The sequence below is a fragment of the Salmo salar genome, chromosome 03 (genome assembly GCF_965601325.2).
Source record: "Salmo salar chromosome 03, fSalSal1, whole genome shotgun sequence".
NCBI lineage: Eukaryota > Metazoa > Chordata > Actinopteri > Salmoniformes > Salmonidae > Salmo > Salmo salar.
The window spans coordinates 57,948,458-57,967,212 of NC_138293.1; the positions used below are offsets into that span (position 1 = coordinate 57,948,458).

The window sequence follows — 18,755 nt, forward strand, 5'->3', positions numbered from 1 at the left end:
TAATAGTGTTTAACATGAGTTTTGAATGACTACCTCATCTCTCTGTACCCCACACGTAAGGTAAGCTTCATTATACTTTGGATGATGTTTCAGTAGAACCAGTCACCACAAAGATACGACCGTTCTTCTTAAATCAGTTGCCGAAGAGGAAGAATGGTGACTTTAAAACAGTTGAGTTTAAAAAACTGAGGATGGATCAACAACACTGTAGTTACTCAACAATACTAACCTAATTGACAAGAGTGAAAAGAAGGAAGCCTGTACAGAATAAAACTATTCCAAAACATCCATCCTGTTTGCAACAAGACACTAAAGTAGGCCTAATACTGAAAAAATAAAAAAATAAAAAATCCTTAATACAAAGTCTTATGTTGTATTGGATTTGCCCCAAACACATTACTGAGTACCACTTTCAATATTTTCAAGCATAGTGGTGGCTGCATAATGTTATGGTTATGCTTGTAATCATTAAGGACTGGGGAGTTTTTCGGGAGAAAAAAAGAAAATGTAATGAAGCTAAGCACAGGCAAAATCCTAAAGGACACCGGGAGATGAATTCACCTTTCAGCAGGACAATAACCTACAACACAAGGCCAAATCTACACTGGAGTTGCCTACCAAGAAGACAGTCAATGTTCCCGAGTGGCCGAGTTACAGTTTTGACTCAAATCTACATGAAAATCTATGACAAGACCTGAAAATGGTTGTCTAGCAATGATCAATAACCAATTTGACAGAGCTGAAAGAATTTTGAAAAGAATAAGTGGACAAATGTTGCACAATCCAGGTGTGGAAAGCTCTTAAGAGACTTACCCAGAAAGACTCACAACTGCAATCGCTGCCAAAGGTGCTTCTACAAAGTATTGACTCAGGGGCGTGAATACTTATGTAAATAAGATATTTGGGGGGTTTTATTCTCAAATCAATTTGCAAAAATGTCAACAACAAAAATATTCACTGTCATTATGAGCTATTGTGTGTAGATGGGTGAATTCAGGCTGTAACATAAAATGTGGAATAAGTCAAGGGGTATGAATACTTTCTGAAGGCACCGTACCTAACATTTTCTGGGGTGGGGGTGGAGGGGGGGGGTTAGCATAGGCGTTAATAAGAAACGCTTAACAGCAAATTTGGATTTCAGGAAAGCTTGATGATTCCTCCATATCGACAATTAACATTTCTCAGGCTGCCAGCTCAGCATCATCTAAGTGGCTATAAATGATTTTGCCTCCAGCTAATTAGGGCAGTCAGAGTCACTGAACCCCAGTTAAGGACTAAAGCGCCAGACACATGCACCATGGTCCTTGTATTACAGTCGGCTACCCTGTGTTGACGAGTGTAACTTACGGACTAATGCTGGTAGCAGACATACAATAGACTCAGTGAAAGGAACGCGAGTCCCTACAATGTAGGCCTGAATCTAGATATCTAGCCTTGTCCTCTTGTCCTGCCGTATATTGTTCATGCCGGTGGTTCAAGGAAGGTTTGGAGGAAGTGAACTAATTACATTACGCACGTCGTTCTATTCATGGAAATTGCTCAATCGTTCATGTTTTCCGTGGACAGGGGTTAGAGCCAAAGCTCGTCTGTGGCGCACGGTAGAGCAGACGCTGTGGTATCTATAGCTGTGGGCTGTCGTTGAGAACACAACCGCCAAAGTGCCTTTTGTCCTTCTGGCAATACCATAAATCGTTGTTGAATAAAGGCCCACTGACAGTTGAGAGACCTGGAGTCACTGAGTGAATTAGTAGCTAAAGGGGTTATAACACCAAGGACGCGATTATACGAAGCATTATGAACCCCCGTGACATCACGTCCTACGGTAAATGAACCGAGTGTGAGGCTGAATGAAGTCCATGACATCAATCCTACGAGCCATGTTTAAAATGCTCTAAGGTGACTAGCTATGGCTCTATAGGGACGTGGGGTTCAGCCTTCTGTTACCATGGCGCCACCGTGCTGACCAAGGCCACAGCACCAGTTAAGTGGTGACCATATTGACCCATTAGCCCAGAAACACCCCCCTTATTCTGAGGTTGTGACTGTGAGAGACCATGTTACTGCAGAGTGCCACTTACACAACGCCGTTATCAGATTCAAAAACCACGATGGTTCTTAACTTACTGACCGCCGGCGGGGCCATTGTCTAAATACAGGAAGCTTACGTCCACTGTCTTTGACGTGGCAACAGCCTAAAACGTCATGCTAACAGTAAGGATGCTGACAATCATGAATACAAGAGCCACAACTGTAGGCCTGATGCTACGACCTGGGGGGGGGGGTGTCTGTGTGACCCGAATAAAAAGTGCTCTGAAAAGCCTCAACAACAAGATAGCTCACCCACACAGAACTCAGAACAGAACTCAGAACAGAACTCAGAAGCATGGCGTAATCATTCAGAATTAACAAAAAAAAAAATGCAATTTATGAACAGAAGCAGGAAATAATGGATTGTTGAGAGTCCAGCAGCAGGATCATCCTTAAATCCTGACAAGAGATTTCATTAAAAATGCATTAGGAAGGAAAGGCAGACGCCCTCAGAAGAACTGACCTTTGTCTGTAGAAATGAGAGTGAGAGAGAGAGAGACAGAGGCAACTATTTAAAAAGAAGCATTGGTCGATGTAGACGGTGATTACGTAAACTGAAAACTGGAGGAAGAGAGAAAAACAGAGGAAAAGAGAGGTTAGCAGCACCTGATTTTGGGGGATACAAAGGCACTCGGGGGTATCTGTGAAAAGTGAAGCAGGCAGCTGTGAAGCAAGACGCGAAAACAAATGCATGTTGAGGTAGTTGGGACAAGAAGCTGGATGATGATTGGCGTAGAGGCAGAGGCCAAAAGAACCAATGAGCAAATTGCTTTTGAAGCCACAACAATCACAACCAGAGGTGGACTCGGTTCCATTTCATAATAATCTATTCGTGATCAATTTATGATTCGTTGAAGTATTTCAAGATTCATGAATCAATTCCTGAAACACTTCCCGAATGAACACTAATCAAAATGGAATTGAGCCCATCCCTGCAGCTCACACAGCCCCTATTAGAAATAAAGGGGTCGGAGGTGAGGAGTGGCATACCCGAGAGGGCGCTTTTAGACACAGAGACCTCTGACACCGGTGCTTGAGGCTGTGATTCCAGTTCCGGTGACAGCTCCAGCAAATCTTCTACGAGAGACAGAGGCAAGATTATTTGTTTGTGAGAGAGAAGAAATAAAAAATTTAAAATAAAAAACGGGCATCACCTCAGGTTAGCGGGAACAAAAGAGCGGGCTAGCCTATATTTTGAGGTAGGTGGTTGGTGAACATATTGAGGACGCAGCGAGGCAGTTAACCTGTTGGGGCTAGGGGGCAGTATTTTCACGGCTGGATAAAAAAACGTACCCGATTTAATCTGGTTACTAATCCTACCCAGTAAGTAGAATATGCATATACTTATTATATATGGATAGAAAACACCCTAAAGTTTCTAAAACTGTTTGAATGGTGTCTGTGAGTATAACAGAACTCATTTGGCAGGCAAAACCCTGAGACATTTTCTGACAGGAAGTGGATACCTGATGTGTTGAATTACCTTTAAGCCTATGCCATTGAAACACACAGGGGTTGATTAATGTTTTGGCACTTCCTATTGCTTCCACTAGATGTCACCAGCCTTTACAAAGTGTTTTGAGTCTTTTACTGTGAGATCTGACCGAACAAGAGCCATGGAACGGTGATGGCCGATTAGACTCTGGCGCGCGAGTTCATGTTGGGTACCCTCGTTCCAATACGTTATAAAAGAGAATGCATTCGTCCACCTTGAATATTATTCATGTTCTGGTTAAAAAAGGCACTAATGATTTATGCTATACAACGTTTGACATGTTTGAACGAACGTAAATATATTTTTTCCCCTTGTTCATGACGAGAAGTCCGGCTGGCTTAGATCATGTGCTAACAACACGGAGCTTTTTGGATATAAATGATGAGCTTTTTTGAACAAAGACTACATTCGTTATGGACCTGGGATTCCTGGAAGTGACATCTGATGAAGAGAATCAAAGGTAATGGATTATTTACATAGTATTTTCGATTTTAGATCTCTCCAACATGGCCGTTTGTCTGTATAGCAAAGCATATTTTTCTGGGCGCAGTGCTCAGATTATTGCAAAGTGTGATTTCCCAGTAAGGTTATTTTTAAATCTGGCAAGTTGATTGCGTTCAAGAGATGTAAATCTATAATTCTTTAAATGACAATATAATATTTTACCAATGTTTTCTAATTTTAATTATTTAATTTGTGGTGCTGACTTGACTGCCGGTTATTGGAGGGAAACGATTTCCTCAACATCAATGCCATAGTAAAACGCTGTTTTTGGATATAAATATGAACTTGATAGAACTAAAAATGCATGCATTGTCTAACATAATGTCCTAGGAGTGTCATCTGATGGAGATTGTAAAAGGTTAGTGCATCATTTTAGCTGGTTTTATGGTTTTGGTGACGCCTGTCTTTGAATTGACAAAACATTACACAGCTATTGTCAATGTACTCTCCTAACATAATCTAACTTTATGCTTTCGCCGTAAAACCTTTTTGAAATCGGACAACGTGGTTAGATTAAGGAGATGTTTATCTTTCAAAGGGTGTAAGATAGTTGTATGTTTGAAAAATTTGAATTTTGACATTTATTTGGTTTCAAATTTGCCGCTCTTGAAATGTACCTGCTGTTGATAGGGTGCACCACGGGTGGCACGCTAGCGTCCCACATAGCCCCAAGAAGTTAAGAGGTATAGTGGAATATATTTTTGAAAAACAAAAAACAGCCCCCAGTCCCAGTGTGGCCTACATTTCCAACTCAAAACACAAGATGCCTTGCTTTAGAAGGTGTTCATTTTGTTCTTCAGTAGTGTACGCTTTACAATAAGAGCGGTAGTAATCCTCTTCTGCTCCCTAAAGAGGAAGTATTCTACGTGAAGACAAATACTAAGGATAAAAACACCAGATTTGAGAACTTGAAGCCACATCCTTGAAGGAATATCCCTTCCATTATTTTCTAGATATACTCTGGCTATATCATGTAATATTTAGGCCTCATATGGTCACTGACATACTGTCGCCTACAGTACAGTAATCACAACCTAAAAAGGCTGGGACAGCTGGGGCATGTCATCCAACAGAACTTGGCAAAGCTCTGTACGTTATAGGGATATTGGGAGATTCAGGCGTACGCTACTGTACCTGTAGGCTTCCGGTCACTGCGCTAACAATAGCTAGCGTCGGCTACCTCTAACTTCCTTCATACCGCACGCAGAGACATGCAAATGGTATCCACGAGTTCATCTGACTCTGGGGGAAGTAGAACAATTGCCAGAATCTCGTAGTATCCCTTTGAAGATCCTCTGTAGATGACACTCAAAACCAAAGCGTGTGTTTATATTATCAGCGTATGCTTCCCTCTCCCTGCTCTTGTGGCCTGTCAGGATTATTCGTTTCAACATCAATCCTGTTCTCTGGAAGAGAGAGTTGGGTCTGTATAACACACTATAGAGTGTCTGTCTGAGGAGACTGACCCAAACGCCTGGATTACTGAAAACGCACGCGCACACTGATGTCTGTAGGGTTATTTAACCATGCAATCTAAGGAAGGGTCTCGCAGAGAACAATAACATTCTTTACTTCCATCTGTCTGGATGCAACAGATTGCCTCGGTCTGCTTTTTACCATTATGGCCTACAAGAAAACACTAAGACAGATTGAGCAGATTCTAAGAAAACGTGACACTGTTTTTCCAAGAACGTGTATCTGATTGCCCTCTTTTCCATAACCACCCTCTGCTGTCACAATCTACAGTCCTGGTGACCAAGTCCGTCACTGACCTTCCGTGACCCCAGGTCCCATGTGTGCGTCTGGCATCCCGTTAGGCTTCTTGACCTCCTGCTGGTCCTGGGGTTCTTTCAGTGTCATGTTGGCCAGGGCAGCCGAGGCCGTGGTCTCCCCAGAGTTGAACTGCACGGCGGCGTGGCCGTCCAGGCTCGAGTTGAAGTCCTGATGCTGATCCATGGTGAAACGAGTTCAGGCTGCGAGGAGAGGAGACAGACGGAAGAGAAACCATGGAGTTAATGCTCTACTTCGTTTTGATGCTATCCACGTGAGACTACTTTGGCAGGTGGAAATAGATAATGACTGAATTTTAATAATGCCTTGAAAAAAAATGAGACGGTGCTGTATCACATTTTTCAGACCGCATGGAACCCGGACTGAACTGAGAGGATTCTAAGCATTGCTTTGCTGTTGGCTTATTTAAAGTGGGTCAGAGGAGCAGAGGCGTGCGAGAACCTACCAAAGTTGGTGGGATCTCAGTAATGGGCTACAATGGAAAAGGGTGAAGGTGACAGAGAAGTCATTGACAACGATTCCAAATCGACACCCAGCACACATGCTTGTTCCCCACAGACAGGGATATGGCTGCCGAGCTAAAGAAAGACAGATACCAGCGCACTGTTGAAATCTCCCACAGTTTTATTGTGCAGTGTTTTCGACCCAAAGGTCTTAAGTCACCAACCCAGAACCTTCGTACAAGAACAGCAACGGATTTGTCCACTCACCCCAGGCAGCCCGAGCCTGGTCCCATATCCGTTTGTGCTGCTGTCTTGCCAACTCTTATGGCCATTGTCACACCAACGGGCTGCAACGCTGCGATTTCCATGTCGCCCCCTCATAGGGACCGATAGGGACAATCAGGACTTTTTCCTTTGTCTTATATAAGCTTTATGCAGTCAAAGGACTTTGCTAACGCAGACAGACGTGGAGCAACAACAGACTGGCGGGGCTAGGGGGGGAAGATGAAGTTCCAGAAACATTTGTCTGGACTCTGACGCCCTTTCTCAGTGATCATGATTTGAAAGGACAGGCTAGGTTGCTTTGTTTCTTGAGGCTTTTGCTAGGTAGGCCCTAAAGATCCATCATTTCTAATGTGGTACCAAAGGACATGTCAATGCAATGTAGGCCTAATGTCTCAGCGTATTCTTCCCCGATTCGAGGCCCCAAGCAAAGCTGTCACCTCAGTAGTGAATGTAGAGAGACGACACCTAGGCTATTCGAACCTTTTGAGTTACTCTACAGACTCAAGGCAATCCTCCTCTTCCTCAACTAAGCTTAGATAATCATGATTCATCGTGATATTGAGCTACTTCCCTGTAACGGAGGTCATCATGTCAGGGTTGGTGTACTGTAATGCGAGCGTGCTTCTATTTGTTATGAAGCAAGATGATGAAGTGGCCAAGTTAAACACTGGCAAACCATGAGAGCTGCTCTCCTGCTCTTGCAGAAACAGCAGCTCAAAGACGACACCACACAGACACGCGCGCGCTCCTCCTCCTCATGCAGAAACAAGCTGTGCACTGCAGCTCATAGAGACTACAAGATCAGATGCACCAATGATATTAATGCGGGGGGGGGGGGGGGGGGGGGGGGGATTTCCTCCTGTCTTCTCAAAGGGGAAGAGAGAGTTCCTCTCAAAATACACACGGCAGCAGCTCAGTGCGTGACAACCTGCCAGGCATATCCTGTTCCTGTTTCCTTAAGTCCAGCGGTTTGGCTGGTGTTATGTGGACGAGTTGTTGCGCTTCTTATTAAGCGGGCGATTGTTTTCTGTTATGCTTGGGGTCATGTTGCACGTGTGTATATTTTCTGGACTAACTTACAAGACTGTAGAACTGCGTCATTTAGCGATACTGCACAGAAGACTGTTTTTTTAGTTTGCTGACAACACAAATCAGCACCTGCTTTTGGACCTGTGCCTAACAGTTCTTCCTAAGGCGTGCCAACCAGTCAAGGGCATAGCTGTCTATATTTGGCCGTCTCTATAGACTAATTTACTGCAGTGAAACGCCACTGTTCTGACAAAAAAAGATCTTTTTTTTTTTAATAGGACCTCACTCTAAATAGACATAGACAGGTTGAGATCTGGCCACTGTGAGATCTGAGCACTTGGCAACTGTTAGCTAGCCTATGTCCTGGACAAATAGTATAAGATATAAGTATTGGCTAAGTTAGTCTCAATGCCTAGAGAGGAAAAACATGAAATCAGGAGGGTCTAGTCCTCTGAAACACACAGCATTTAACAAACAATGACTGGACTGCAGTGATCTTTAGACATCATTTCATTTCTCCCAGTGACAGAGGTCGGGGGATGGGCGTACTGGGCGAGGGAGAAGGGCTGAAACCACGTCCTGGCCAAGCCCACCCTGTAATTTGAGTTGGCCTGCGACTGGTCTGGCAGCTGTGTTCTGATTCTCTTTCTTGGCCTGATTGCTGGAGGGAGGGAGGGAGGGAGGGAGGGAGGGAGGGAGGGAGGGAGGGAGGGAGGGAGGCGGAGAGAGAGAAAGAGAGAGAGGGAGCGTGTGTGAGAGAGAGAGAGACAAAGAAGATTTACAAAGAGCATCACAGCCTGACGTGTACCTGAACCACAGACCTCCTTACGCACTGTCAACCCACTGCAATTCGTCTACCTCAGGGCTCGAACAAAGAGGTACAGGGAAAGACATGCTAAATGCGAATAGGCTCACTCAGTTACTAAAAAGGAGGGCCCAGGGCCCCATTTATCGGCTTGTTGGAGAGGTACTAAGAAAGGAGGCAATTATCCAAAAAGCAGAGGGAAGGGAGAGAGGAGACCAAACTGGTGATATGATTGTTGATCTGAAATGCCAGAGGGGCAGACGGACGCTCACGTTAATCCTCTGTTGAGCGTCTCACAGGCGTTTTACACCTAATCTTCGTCCCGCGCCACCCGAGCATTGAGACAGGACGTGTTAACCGATGTCTCCATTTGTCTAGGACATAGCTTAAAAGTGGTCAAATCTCAAGAGTATCACCTAAAAACTCCCCAGTACCATGTCATCTCCTCTGTGGATTGTCTTTGTTTAACACTTAAAAAAGGTGCAATATGCAGAAATCGCTCTGCCATGTCCTGGTTGCTGAAATTCGAAAAAGTTTGCCCAATTTCATTTGATGTGACGTAATTCAAAAAGGCACTCGCACGTCTGAGCCATCTTTGTTGCAGGTGCACGGTAACAGTTGAATGAAATGAGAAAAAGAAGAAACCCTCACACTGCTATTGCTAGTATCACTGCTTTTTTTTCTCAGTTTATGTGACCAAAAAGATTCGGATTTATTGTACAATCTAAAATATTGTATTTTCAGCTGGCGTACAAAATCAAAAGTAAGACGCAAAAATGAAACTTAAGAACAGGAAGCATAGAAATAGTGCATATCGAACAGATCTACTGCTTCTTAGACTTGCTTTCAATGAGAATGGCTGATCTATAACTTGAATTTGGTCAGGTTGCCCAAAAAGTTACATATTGCAGTTCTAAAAAAGCGGGAGTGGGAGGAATAAAATGGCAGAAGGGGCTGAGTTGATTTGGAGCTCTGTCAGCCTGGAGAGCTACTCGCTGAATCAGACTTCTCTCTAACACACACACACACACACACACCCCTATATATCAGCAGACAGCCAGGAGAGGGGGGGCTAGAGCAGCACTGCACTCAGAGAGAGTCCAAAGGAAGCCTCTCTCTCTCCTCTTTAATATTCATCAGCAGTCGCTGCAGCAAGCAGAGAGAAGGAGAGAGAGGGGGGAAGTCTGAGGGAGAGAGAGAGAGAGAGAGACAGAAGGGAGAAAGAGAAAAAGAGGGAGGCGGGTCACTCTAAACACGAACGCATCAGAGAGGACCCAGCCCTTACCCCACTGCCTTGCTGGAAGAAAAGGAATGAGAAAGCTAGAGGGAGAAAGTATTAGAGCAGCAGATAGAACACAGCAAGGACAAAGTACGCAGCGTGGGATTTAGCCTAGCTCAACGATGGAGAGAAGAGAACTGGGAGAGAAGGAAAGCAGACGACACATAGGGAGGGACAGCGTCTGAGGGAGGAGGAGGAGGGGCGGTAAAGGGCGAGGGGAGAAAGAAGAAGAAAAAAGATGGCGAGGGAATGGGAGTGACAGAAAAGACGACACAGACATTGACACTGACAGGGAGGAGAGAGAGAGAAAGACTGCTGGAGAGGGAAGGGACATGGGGACATTGGGAGAAGGAAAGGAAAAGAGAGAGGAGAGATTAAAAGGAGAGAGGGAAAGAGAAAGGAGAGCGAAAGAGGAAAGCGAAAGAGAGAGGGGGGGGGCAGGCGCGCCTGCAAAGCCTCTGGTCCTTGCAGAAAGAAAGCTGGCGCATGCTCATACAGGGGGGGACACACGCCCAGCCCAGTGCAGCGGCATGATACAGCAGAATCCAACGGAGAAGAAATGGAGGAACTCTCCTCAGTCTTCTAATACTCAGCCTCATTCTAGCCTACGTCCCCAATGTCAGATGGCAGATACAATGGTAAAATAGAGACATCTCTCCTCTGGTGTCGTTTCCAATATACATACATATATAAAAATCTGAATAGCCTAGATGTTCTCCTCTCAGATTAGGCTTGACGCAGTCTTCAGTTTTCCACTTGAAATCGGTTTTAGCATACCATGTATATCCATGTGAAATTAGAAGCAAGTACGTGGGTGATTTGAGCATAACACATGCCGTATATCAGAATATTTTTCTGTGTCTGGGGGGTGGGTCCATATGAGATGATCTTAATGACCCGATTGGGGTTTCATTAAGCTTAAGCCCCTTTCGAAACAAACAGTTCTCTCCCTTTACGTAACCCCAACCCACTGAACTCTTGCAGGACTATCGTTGAACCCGATCAGCGAATACTGCATGAACTGTTGCCACGGGCAGCTCTTGAAATAAGCGACTCCAGGCCGGACTGCGTTGAAAGTAGAGTCCTTTCCACTTCCTCAACACTCACTTTCTCCTCTGCGTGACAACGGGGTGAAGCAGAACGTGTCGACTACGGGAAGTCCACCTGACTGTTGTGTAACTGTAGGGCGAGGTGTCATCCGATGTCTGCAGCCGGACCACGGGACACAGACAGACAGAATTTTAAAGAGGAAACGGGAGAGAGGGGAAAACAGTTGTAGTCTGCAGCCCGGAGTGTTCGTTACCCATCCATGCAGATCCACATAGTGTCTCAAATGGGACCCTATTCCCTATATAGTGCACTACTTTTGACCAGGGCCCAAAGTAGTGCCTATAGGGAATATGGTGCCATTTGGGACGCACGGAAGGACAAGGAACGTTTTGACAAAAACAGCTGGTTCAGTCTAATCCCGATGAGAAAGACAGGAGAGTCAGAAGAATGGGTGGGAGCATCGCATGGGACAGAGACGGAATTTCAGAAAGAAACAGAAAAACAAGCTGCTACAATATGGAACAGTGGGATGTTTCTTTCTGATGTGGTGAACTGGGGTTTCCTGCTTTCACTGTCCCAGAAAAGACCAGAAACAAGATCCCAGAAAGGCTACAGCAATGCATCCACCTTGCCCTCTCCGGGGTCCTCCTTCCCGAGTGTCCGTTCTTAACATCGTCACTGTTGTGGCTCCAGCCAGGGCCGTCTGTACTGTCGCTGTGACTCAGCACTGGAAGACTGCCCTCTTGGGATAGTCGAGAGGGTGAAGCTGCTAGGCTAAGGAAAAACGGACCGGTTACATGTAAAACAGGATTGTTCTGAAATTACCACACAGTATTACACAATTTAGTTCACAAAAGCCTTGCAGTGATTTCTCCCCAAAGAGGAAACCAGAGCCTAATCTTCTCTGTAATTACAAGAAAGAAGGTCAAGTTCAAACAAGGTTTCTGGTGATCGGACCAAAATCCCCCCCCAACCTTGGCTCTATTTTCAGATGCCTATTTGAAAATGTTGATGCAATTTGTGCAACTCTGGCAGGCATTATCCTGACTCCATGAGAAGCCGGTATTGTTTGGGGATAAAGAGGATCATGAACCCAGACCCAATGGGGAAATACTGGGCAAAACTGGTTGAAATGACATCAAAGTGACATAATCTCAATCCGTTTCGGCCTGTAATGGTAAAAGCTTTGATCCCTTATTGATGTCACTTGTTAAATCCACTTCAAAATCAGTGTAGATGAAGGGGAAGAGACAGGTTAAAGAAGGATTTTTAAGCCTTGAGACATGGATTTTGCCCTCAGAACAGCCTCAGTTCATCAGGGCATGGACTCTACAAGATTTTGAAAGCGTTCCACAGGGATGCTGACCCATGTTGACTCCAATGCTTCCCACAGTTGTGTCAAGTTGGCTGAATGTCCTTTGGGTGGTGGACCATTCTTGATTCCCCTCCCCCCAGGAAACTGTTGAGCATGAAAAACCCAGCAGCGTTGCAGTTCTTGACACAAACAGGTACGCCTGACACCTACTATCCTAACCCGTTCAAAGGCACTTAAATATTTTGTCTAGCCCATTCACCCTCTGAATGGTACACATACACAATCCATACCTCAATTGTCAAAGCTTAAAAAATCCTTCTTTAACCCGTCTCTTCCCCTTCATCTACACTGATTGAAGTGGATTTAACAAGTGACATTAATAATAGCTTTCACCTGGTCAGTCCGTCATGGAAAGAGCAGCTGTCCTTAATGTTTTGTACACTCAGTGTATATGCCTAGAATGATGCTTTGTTAATGTCAGTATTGCCTTGTACCTTAAGCCTTATGCCTTGGATGTGAAGCCATTCATTTTACAGAGTTATTAAAAAAATACTTGCTTTGATATTCGCTCCTCATGACCAGTCCTTGATCTTAGTCAGCTAAACACATAATACTTGACTGCACATGGTTTAACTATATTTGATGGAGTCAGATAAACATTTTAATAGGCTAATTGCTTGGTCTTATTATGAGTCGCACGTGAGGTATATATAATATGCATATATCAAATATTACCCCACTACAACCCTGTAAGCAGTCCATGGAACATACTGTAGATGCGCGAAAAATGCTAACATCTGTACCATGACTTGAATGGGACTTGTGCCACATATGCTAAAAACGTTAGCATTTGGAAACAGTGCTCAGGAAACTAAACCAAAGCATGGATTTGCTGTTATATCTTGGCCACAGACTGCTTACAGGGTAAGGAAACCAATGTGTATTTTTTGGTGGACCCCCCCTTAATTTAGGGCTAGGCAACAGACCTGCTGCGTAGGGTCAGTAGCTCTGAGTTCATGCAGTATTTTTAGGCCTAAAAATACCACCTGAACTCAGAACAACTTACCCTACAGAGTGCCCACCATCCGTCACAAAACTAAATTAGTCACAGTATTATTTTCAATGATTCAGGAGGGGACGATGACAAGCAAACCCAAAAGTAGGCTAGGTCTTGCATCTTCAACAAGGGACACTGTCATAATCTGTGAGCTCTTGTGTTCTTCACTGTGGTGACAGAAGCCAAAGACTGTATTTATTTATGAGCAGTGCTGTGAGGAGAGGACATTCCAGTCATGCTGATCCCGTCCCCATCAGCTGACTGACTGACATGGTTTCTCAACATTCCTCCATGTTACTAGGCCTGGCTCTATACACTCCCTCAGGTCAGGGGGTCAGGGAGAAGACATTGTTGTCAGTCATCACCGATGTCCTCTAGGACACACCCTCACCCCCCCCCCTTCACTTCAGATCTCCAGCGGTTCAGTCAGGGCATGCGGGCCCCAACGTTGACTTCACTACAAACACTCTCAGATGCCAGGAACAAGCTAAACGAAGTAGATCCTAGTAGTGTGAACAACGCAAGTGGGAAAGCTTCCAAAGATATCTTCCAATGCACTCAAGTGTTGAAAGTACAAATGCCGTAGTTTATTCTGGCTTGGCTAGGCTATTTCATGGCAAGATTAAAAAGACGCACCATCCTCTGATGCCACAGTGAGGGTAAAGCAGCGCTCTTCTTCCTAGTGTTCAGGTCAGTGAAGTGCACCAGTCACTCCTGCACCAAACAACATGATGCTGCCACCCCCGTGCTTCATGGTTGGGATGGTGTTCTTCGGCTTGCAAGCCTCCCCCTTTTTCCTCCAAATATAACGATGGTCATTATGGCCAAACAGTTCTATTTTTGTTCATCAGTCCAGAGGACATTTCTCCTAAAAGTATGATCTTTGTCCCCATGTGCAGTTGCAAACCGTAGTCGGGCTTTTTTATGGCGGTTTTGGAGCAGTGGCTTCTTCCTTGCTGAGCAGCCTTTCAGGTTATGTCGATATAGGACTCGTTTTACTGTGGATATAGATACGTTTGTACCTGTTTCCTCCAGCATCTTCACAAGGTCCTTTGCTGACAATTTTTGTCTGAGGTCTTGGCTGATTTCTTTTGATTTTCCCATGATGTCAAGCAAAGAGGCACTGAGTTTGAAGGTAGGCCTTGAAATACATCCAAAGGTACACCTCCAATTGACTCAAATGATATCAATTAGCCTATCAGACGCTTCTAAAGCCATGACATAATTTTCAGGAATTTTCCAAGCTGTTTAAAAGGCACAGTCAACTCAATTCCCACTGGAATTGCGATACAGTGAATTACACTTAGTGACTCCAACCTAAGTGTATGTAAACTTCCGACTTCAACTGTAAATAAACGGATGGCTCCAGCGAGTCCATTGATATTCATAGACTCAAAGTGAACCGTCTATTTCAAGGTAGTCATCACCCCCGTCACCAAAATATAGCAGCCAAGATGCCCTGGACACACCCCACTGTTAGGTCTAGGACACCCTCACAATGCAAGAGTCTCTAACCACTCCCCAGCGGGAAAAGCTGGTTGCAACTGCGGCATTAAAGTCACTGTAATGATACCATTGTAGCCGGTTTTGGCCGCTGGGTCTGAATCTTCTACTCAGCATGTTGACTAATAAACACACAGTGACATGTCTGCACATTTAAGCCCAGGCTAAATCATAATGAGTTGGCCGGTCTGCGACAGGTGTAGAGTCTGCTACAGATAGATAGATCACTTATAGAACAAGCAGCCTCTCCGTTACACAGTCAACATGTCTCTGGGTCTTGGGCTGGAAAGAAACACTGTTACCGTGCTGCAAACAGAGCAGGGCTGCATGATGTTGTCAATACATCCGACTTAAGGCTGAGAGTAACCATGAATCAGCTTGAGGTTTTGGCTAGTGGGTTATGGGGATGTGTGCGTGTGTGATCTGTAGGCGTTCGTCTTTACTGACAGAGGGTCACCCACTCCATGAGTCCTGCCCACCCGCTCCACTCACAGTTGGCTGCCTCGGTCAGTGGATATGACCTAGTTTCCACAGTCGGTCCCCGCTATTAGGAATGGATGGGATAAAGGCAGGACGTCACCGCGCTCCCTCTCCCTTTTGTCCCCCTCTCCGTCTCTAGCGGCATCCATGTGGACCATGAACATTGGTCTCATACTACAGACGGTTGCCTCAGAGGCCTGGCCAGGGCAGAGCAGGCTATCTATAGGCAGCTCTCTACAGCACCGTGCTCTGTGGAGCGAGATGAGCGAGAAAGAGAGAGAGAGAGGGGGGGGGGGGGGGGGACTAAAAAGAGACATAGTGAAAGAGAACGAGAGCGAGAGAGAGAGAGGGAGAGCTGGTGGTGCCGGCTTCCTCAGGAAACCTCAGTATCTGTTGGAAACAGATGTCAAAGATGCTCTCCGAGCGCCAGTGCAAATGGTGCTCATGCGTGCAGCATTAGGCTACCACTCCTCTTGAGCTTGAGAACCAGCCAGTCTCAAGGTTAAAAAAAAAAAAGTACACGAGAAACATTGACCGTGTTCCTGCCCAGGGTTGGCCCGGTGCTGAATCAGGACCCATGGGTGTGTTAGGTCCTACTGTTAAGATGTTATTCTCCTCAATACACAAATATGATGAGTGGTGGTGGAGAATGAATACCGTCGAGTAACATTAGGCCTACTTCAGGATTTTTCACACAAAACAACTAAGAGGAAATAGGCTAGGCAGCCTAACATCCTTACAGGCAGAGTCTAACCACCACTCAAAGAATCAGCATCACAACGAGCCCAAGATAATCCCAGATTAGTAGAGAGCCAGCTAAACCAAAGGAAGCTCACCTGGGCTCTGTCCGTCTCCGCAGTGCTGTGGCTCAGTGACCTTGCTACCTGCACCACCCTTACACCACAGCACACGGCAGTACAGTGGAGGCTGCTGAGGGGAGGACGGCTCATAATAATGGCTGGAATGGAGCGAATGGAATGTGGTTGACACCATTCCACTGATTCCCGCAGCAGTCATTACAACGAGCCCGTCCTCCCAAATGAAGGTGCCACCAACCTCCTGTGCAACAGTAGAGTATGCGTGTCCTTGAGATCTGACAGAGAGCCAGGACCAGACCTAGGATCTGTTCTGGAGATCTCCTACCTGCATGAGGTATAAGGGAATTCTGGACGGAGCAGTTCATTAATTAGGCTAAAGGTATCCTCAAGTATTTCAGTCAATATCATTGATAGGTTTATGTATTCCACATTAAATGCAGGCTAAAATGTAGGTAGCCTATTCCTTCTCAAACGTTAGGTGAATCCAATGACTGCATAAATAAGGGTGGACCTGCTTTTCCAGTTTGTTTATAGCTAGCACGTTAAAGTAATTCTGCATATATATGCTAAGATGTCAGAGGCTCATGGCGCAGGGAATCAGTGAGAGTGGCCCTCAAAGAATGTCTGGCATTTGCGTGCATCCTGTACTGCAAATGTCCCTGAGGAAAAATAGCAGCAGCGTGGGATACTAATTCCTATACATCTGTACATCTTATAACAGAGTGCAAGAGAGAGAGCAAGGACGCAGACCGATTTATCGTGCACTCAAATGCAACCAACAGAGATGAAGCTAGTAAGAGTTGTCAACCATGACATACTTTGGTAACATTGGTCATCCAATGTCCTTTAAGAATAATGGACTGGTTTGAGATTTATAAGGTTTATTTCACGGGTGCGAACGATCATGTTAAGTTAACAAGTCATGTCCTGTTCATCTGGCCAGCTGTTGAGTGTGAGAGACATCTGCTGGCATGGACCGCTGATGACCGCACAGAGGCATGTGTTCAGCTGCTTGTGCCAGGGCAGGCAGACAGACAGCGATCCCAAATGGCGCCCTATTCCCTACAGCTGGGTCTCAGCAGCAACTTACACTAGGCTACGCTAATGCACTCAGCATGGGTCTCCAAGACAACTCTTTGACTCATAGTGAACCCTGAAGTGCAGAAAGTAAGGAGTGCTTTGGCTAAATATTGGACCAATGGCAATTAGTGTTGGCTAGGATCTCTTTTTCGTCATCCAATCACAATGAGGCACTCTAGTTTTGTGCATCTTGTTTATAAAAAGAGTTAGGTGACCGCCAGTTTAGTCTTTAACTTAACTTGAAAATGAATACTAAAAACACTGTTGCTGGGGTAACGTTGTAGAACTAGTCTTAACTGAATTATGGTCCCTGCCTCTGATCCCATTCAGTGAGGTCAAAACGGATGAGTGCAGATGTAAATTCCCTGCAGAGAACACAGAACAACAAATTACCGCCATAAATTAGGGGCATAATTGAATCATAGTATGTCCTATGAATATCATACTACACTGCAGTAGCATGTAGCCCTCAGACCAGCTCATCCAATTAGGCTTTAGACATGTTTCACAGAGCTCCCTAATTGGGCGGTCCAATCAAATTATGCATGGAAATGTGAAAACTTAACGTTTCTCAGACAGTAGAGGGACATTTGTCAGCATTTTTTTTGTACCAACAAAACCTTCAAATGATGGCTAGGAATAAACCATTTTCCTAATTTTCTTAAGTTAGGCTATATCCCAATACTAATGAGCATATAATACAATGATAATGGAAATTATGTCTAGTTCTCGAAGAGCTCCTCAAACAGGAATAAGGAATAAGTCATTTCTACAGATGTCCAACGTATGAGTTCAGGGAAGTACAATTCTTACAGCATTCTCCGGGATACATTTAACAAGATGGGCGTGGCGGAGGAATTGGATAGGAGAGAGATAAGCCTTTGTCCCTCGATATTCCTTTGCAATAGACTCTGTCTATGATTTCGACCTCGAGCAAAAAGTGTCGAGGGTTAATGGAGAGTGTTGGATTCATCTAACAAATGTACAGACCTACCGGCAAGTAGCGAAACAATGCATGCTCATCTCTCACTGCAACTCACAGCACAAGAGCTATGACAAATTGCGGAGGGCAGAGCGAGAAAGAGGTGTGTCCGCCACAGAAAAAGCACCGACAAACCGCATCATCTTATGGCCCAATTTGGCAAGAATAAACCTCAATATGAAAATTACAAGGGTGCTGAATCATTTCGAAATAGTATGAACAACAGTTAATCGATTCTACCGTGAATCGATTTGTTTTAGACAAAGCGCCACATGGCAAGGGCTCGCGGAATTCATCTCCTCACAAATCAGATTAGACTTTGAGCCAAGATGAAGAGGTCTACATTTTCTAACAAAATGGCTTAAAAAGAACACCCGGCCTACTACTTGATTACAAAGTTGTAATAGCAGTACTTGACATCGCATGCATCCCAGGAAAGGGAGGTGCTGCAAGACCAAACCATTACAAAGCATTCCTGAAATATTAATAATTAACAGTTGGCGAATTAGGTAATAAGCAGGTGAAATAACATTCGTTTGACAGTCTACTTTTGGCTGTCTATAGTGGACAACAAGTAACCACAGTCAGGCAAGCCACTGACAATAAGTGGCCTGATGGTAAAGTGTAGCCACCAGCCAACATCAGCACCATTGTCCGCGGAAAGCACCGCTGAGAAAATCCAATTTCATAGGATCCAGATGCACAGAAATCTAACTAAAACGTTTGCTACGTTTGGATCAAAGCAGAAATG

At 44.9% G+C, this 18,755-nt stretch overlaps 1 protein-coding gene across 8 annotated transcripts in view; it reads right to left on the reverse strand.

Annotated features, from left to right (window-relative positions):
* LOC106600872 (uncharacterized) overlaps positions 1–18,755 on the reverse strand; it is a 40,556-nt gene that overhangs the window by 20,953 nt on the left and 848 nt on the right. For 6 of the 8 annotated variants that reach the window (XM_014192612.3, XM_014192616.3, XM_045714971.2 and 3 more), the window contains 2 exons: positions 5,860–6,060; positions 3,079–3,165 (listed from right to left, as the gene is read on the reverse strand). In XM_014192612.3, the coding sequence (XP_014048087.1) occupies positions 3,079–3,165; positions 5,860–6,043 (271 nt within the window). In that variant the 5' untranslated portion in view covers positions 6,044–6,060. Of the gene's footprint in view, positions 1–3,078; positions 3,166–5,859; positions 6,061–11,396; positions 11,544–18,755 lie in introns of all 8 variants that reach the window. The other 2 variants (XM_045714969.2, XM_014192613.3) reach the window with 2 other exon arrangements.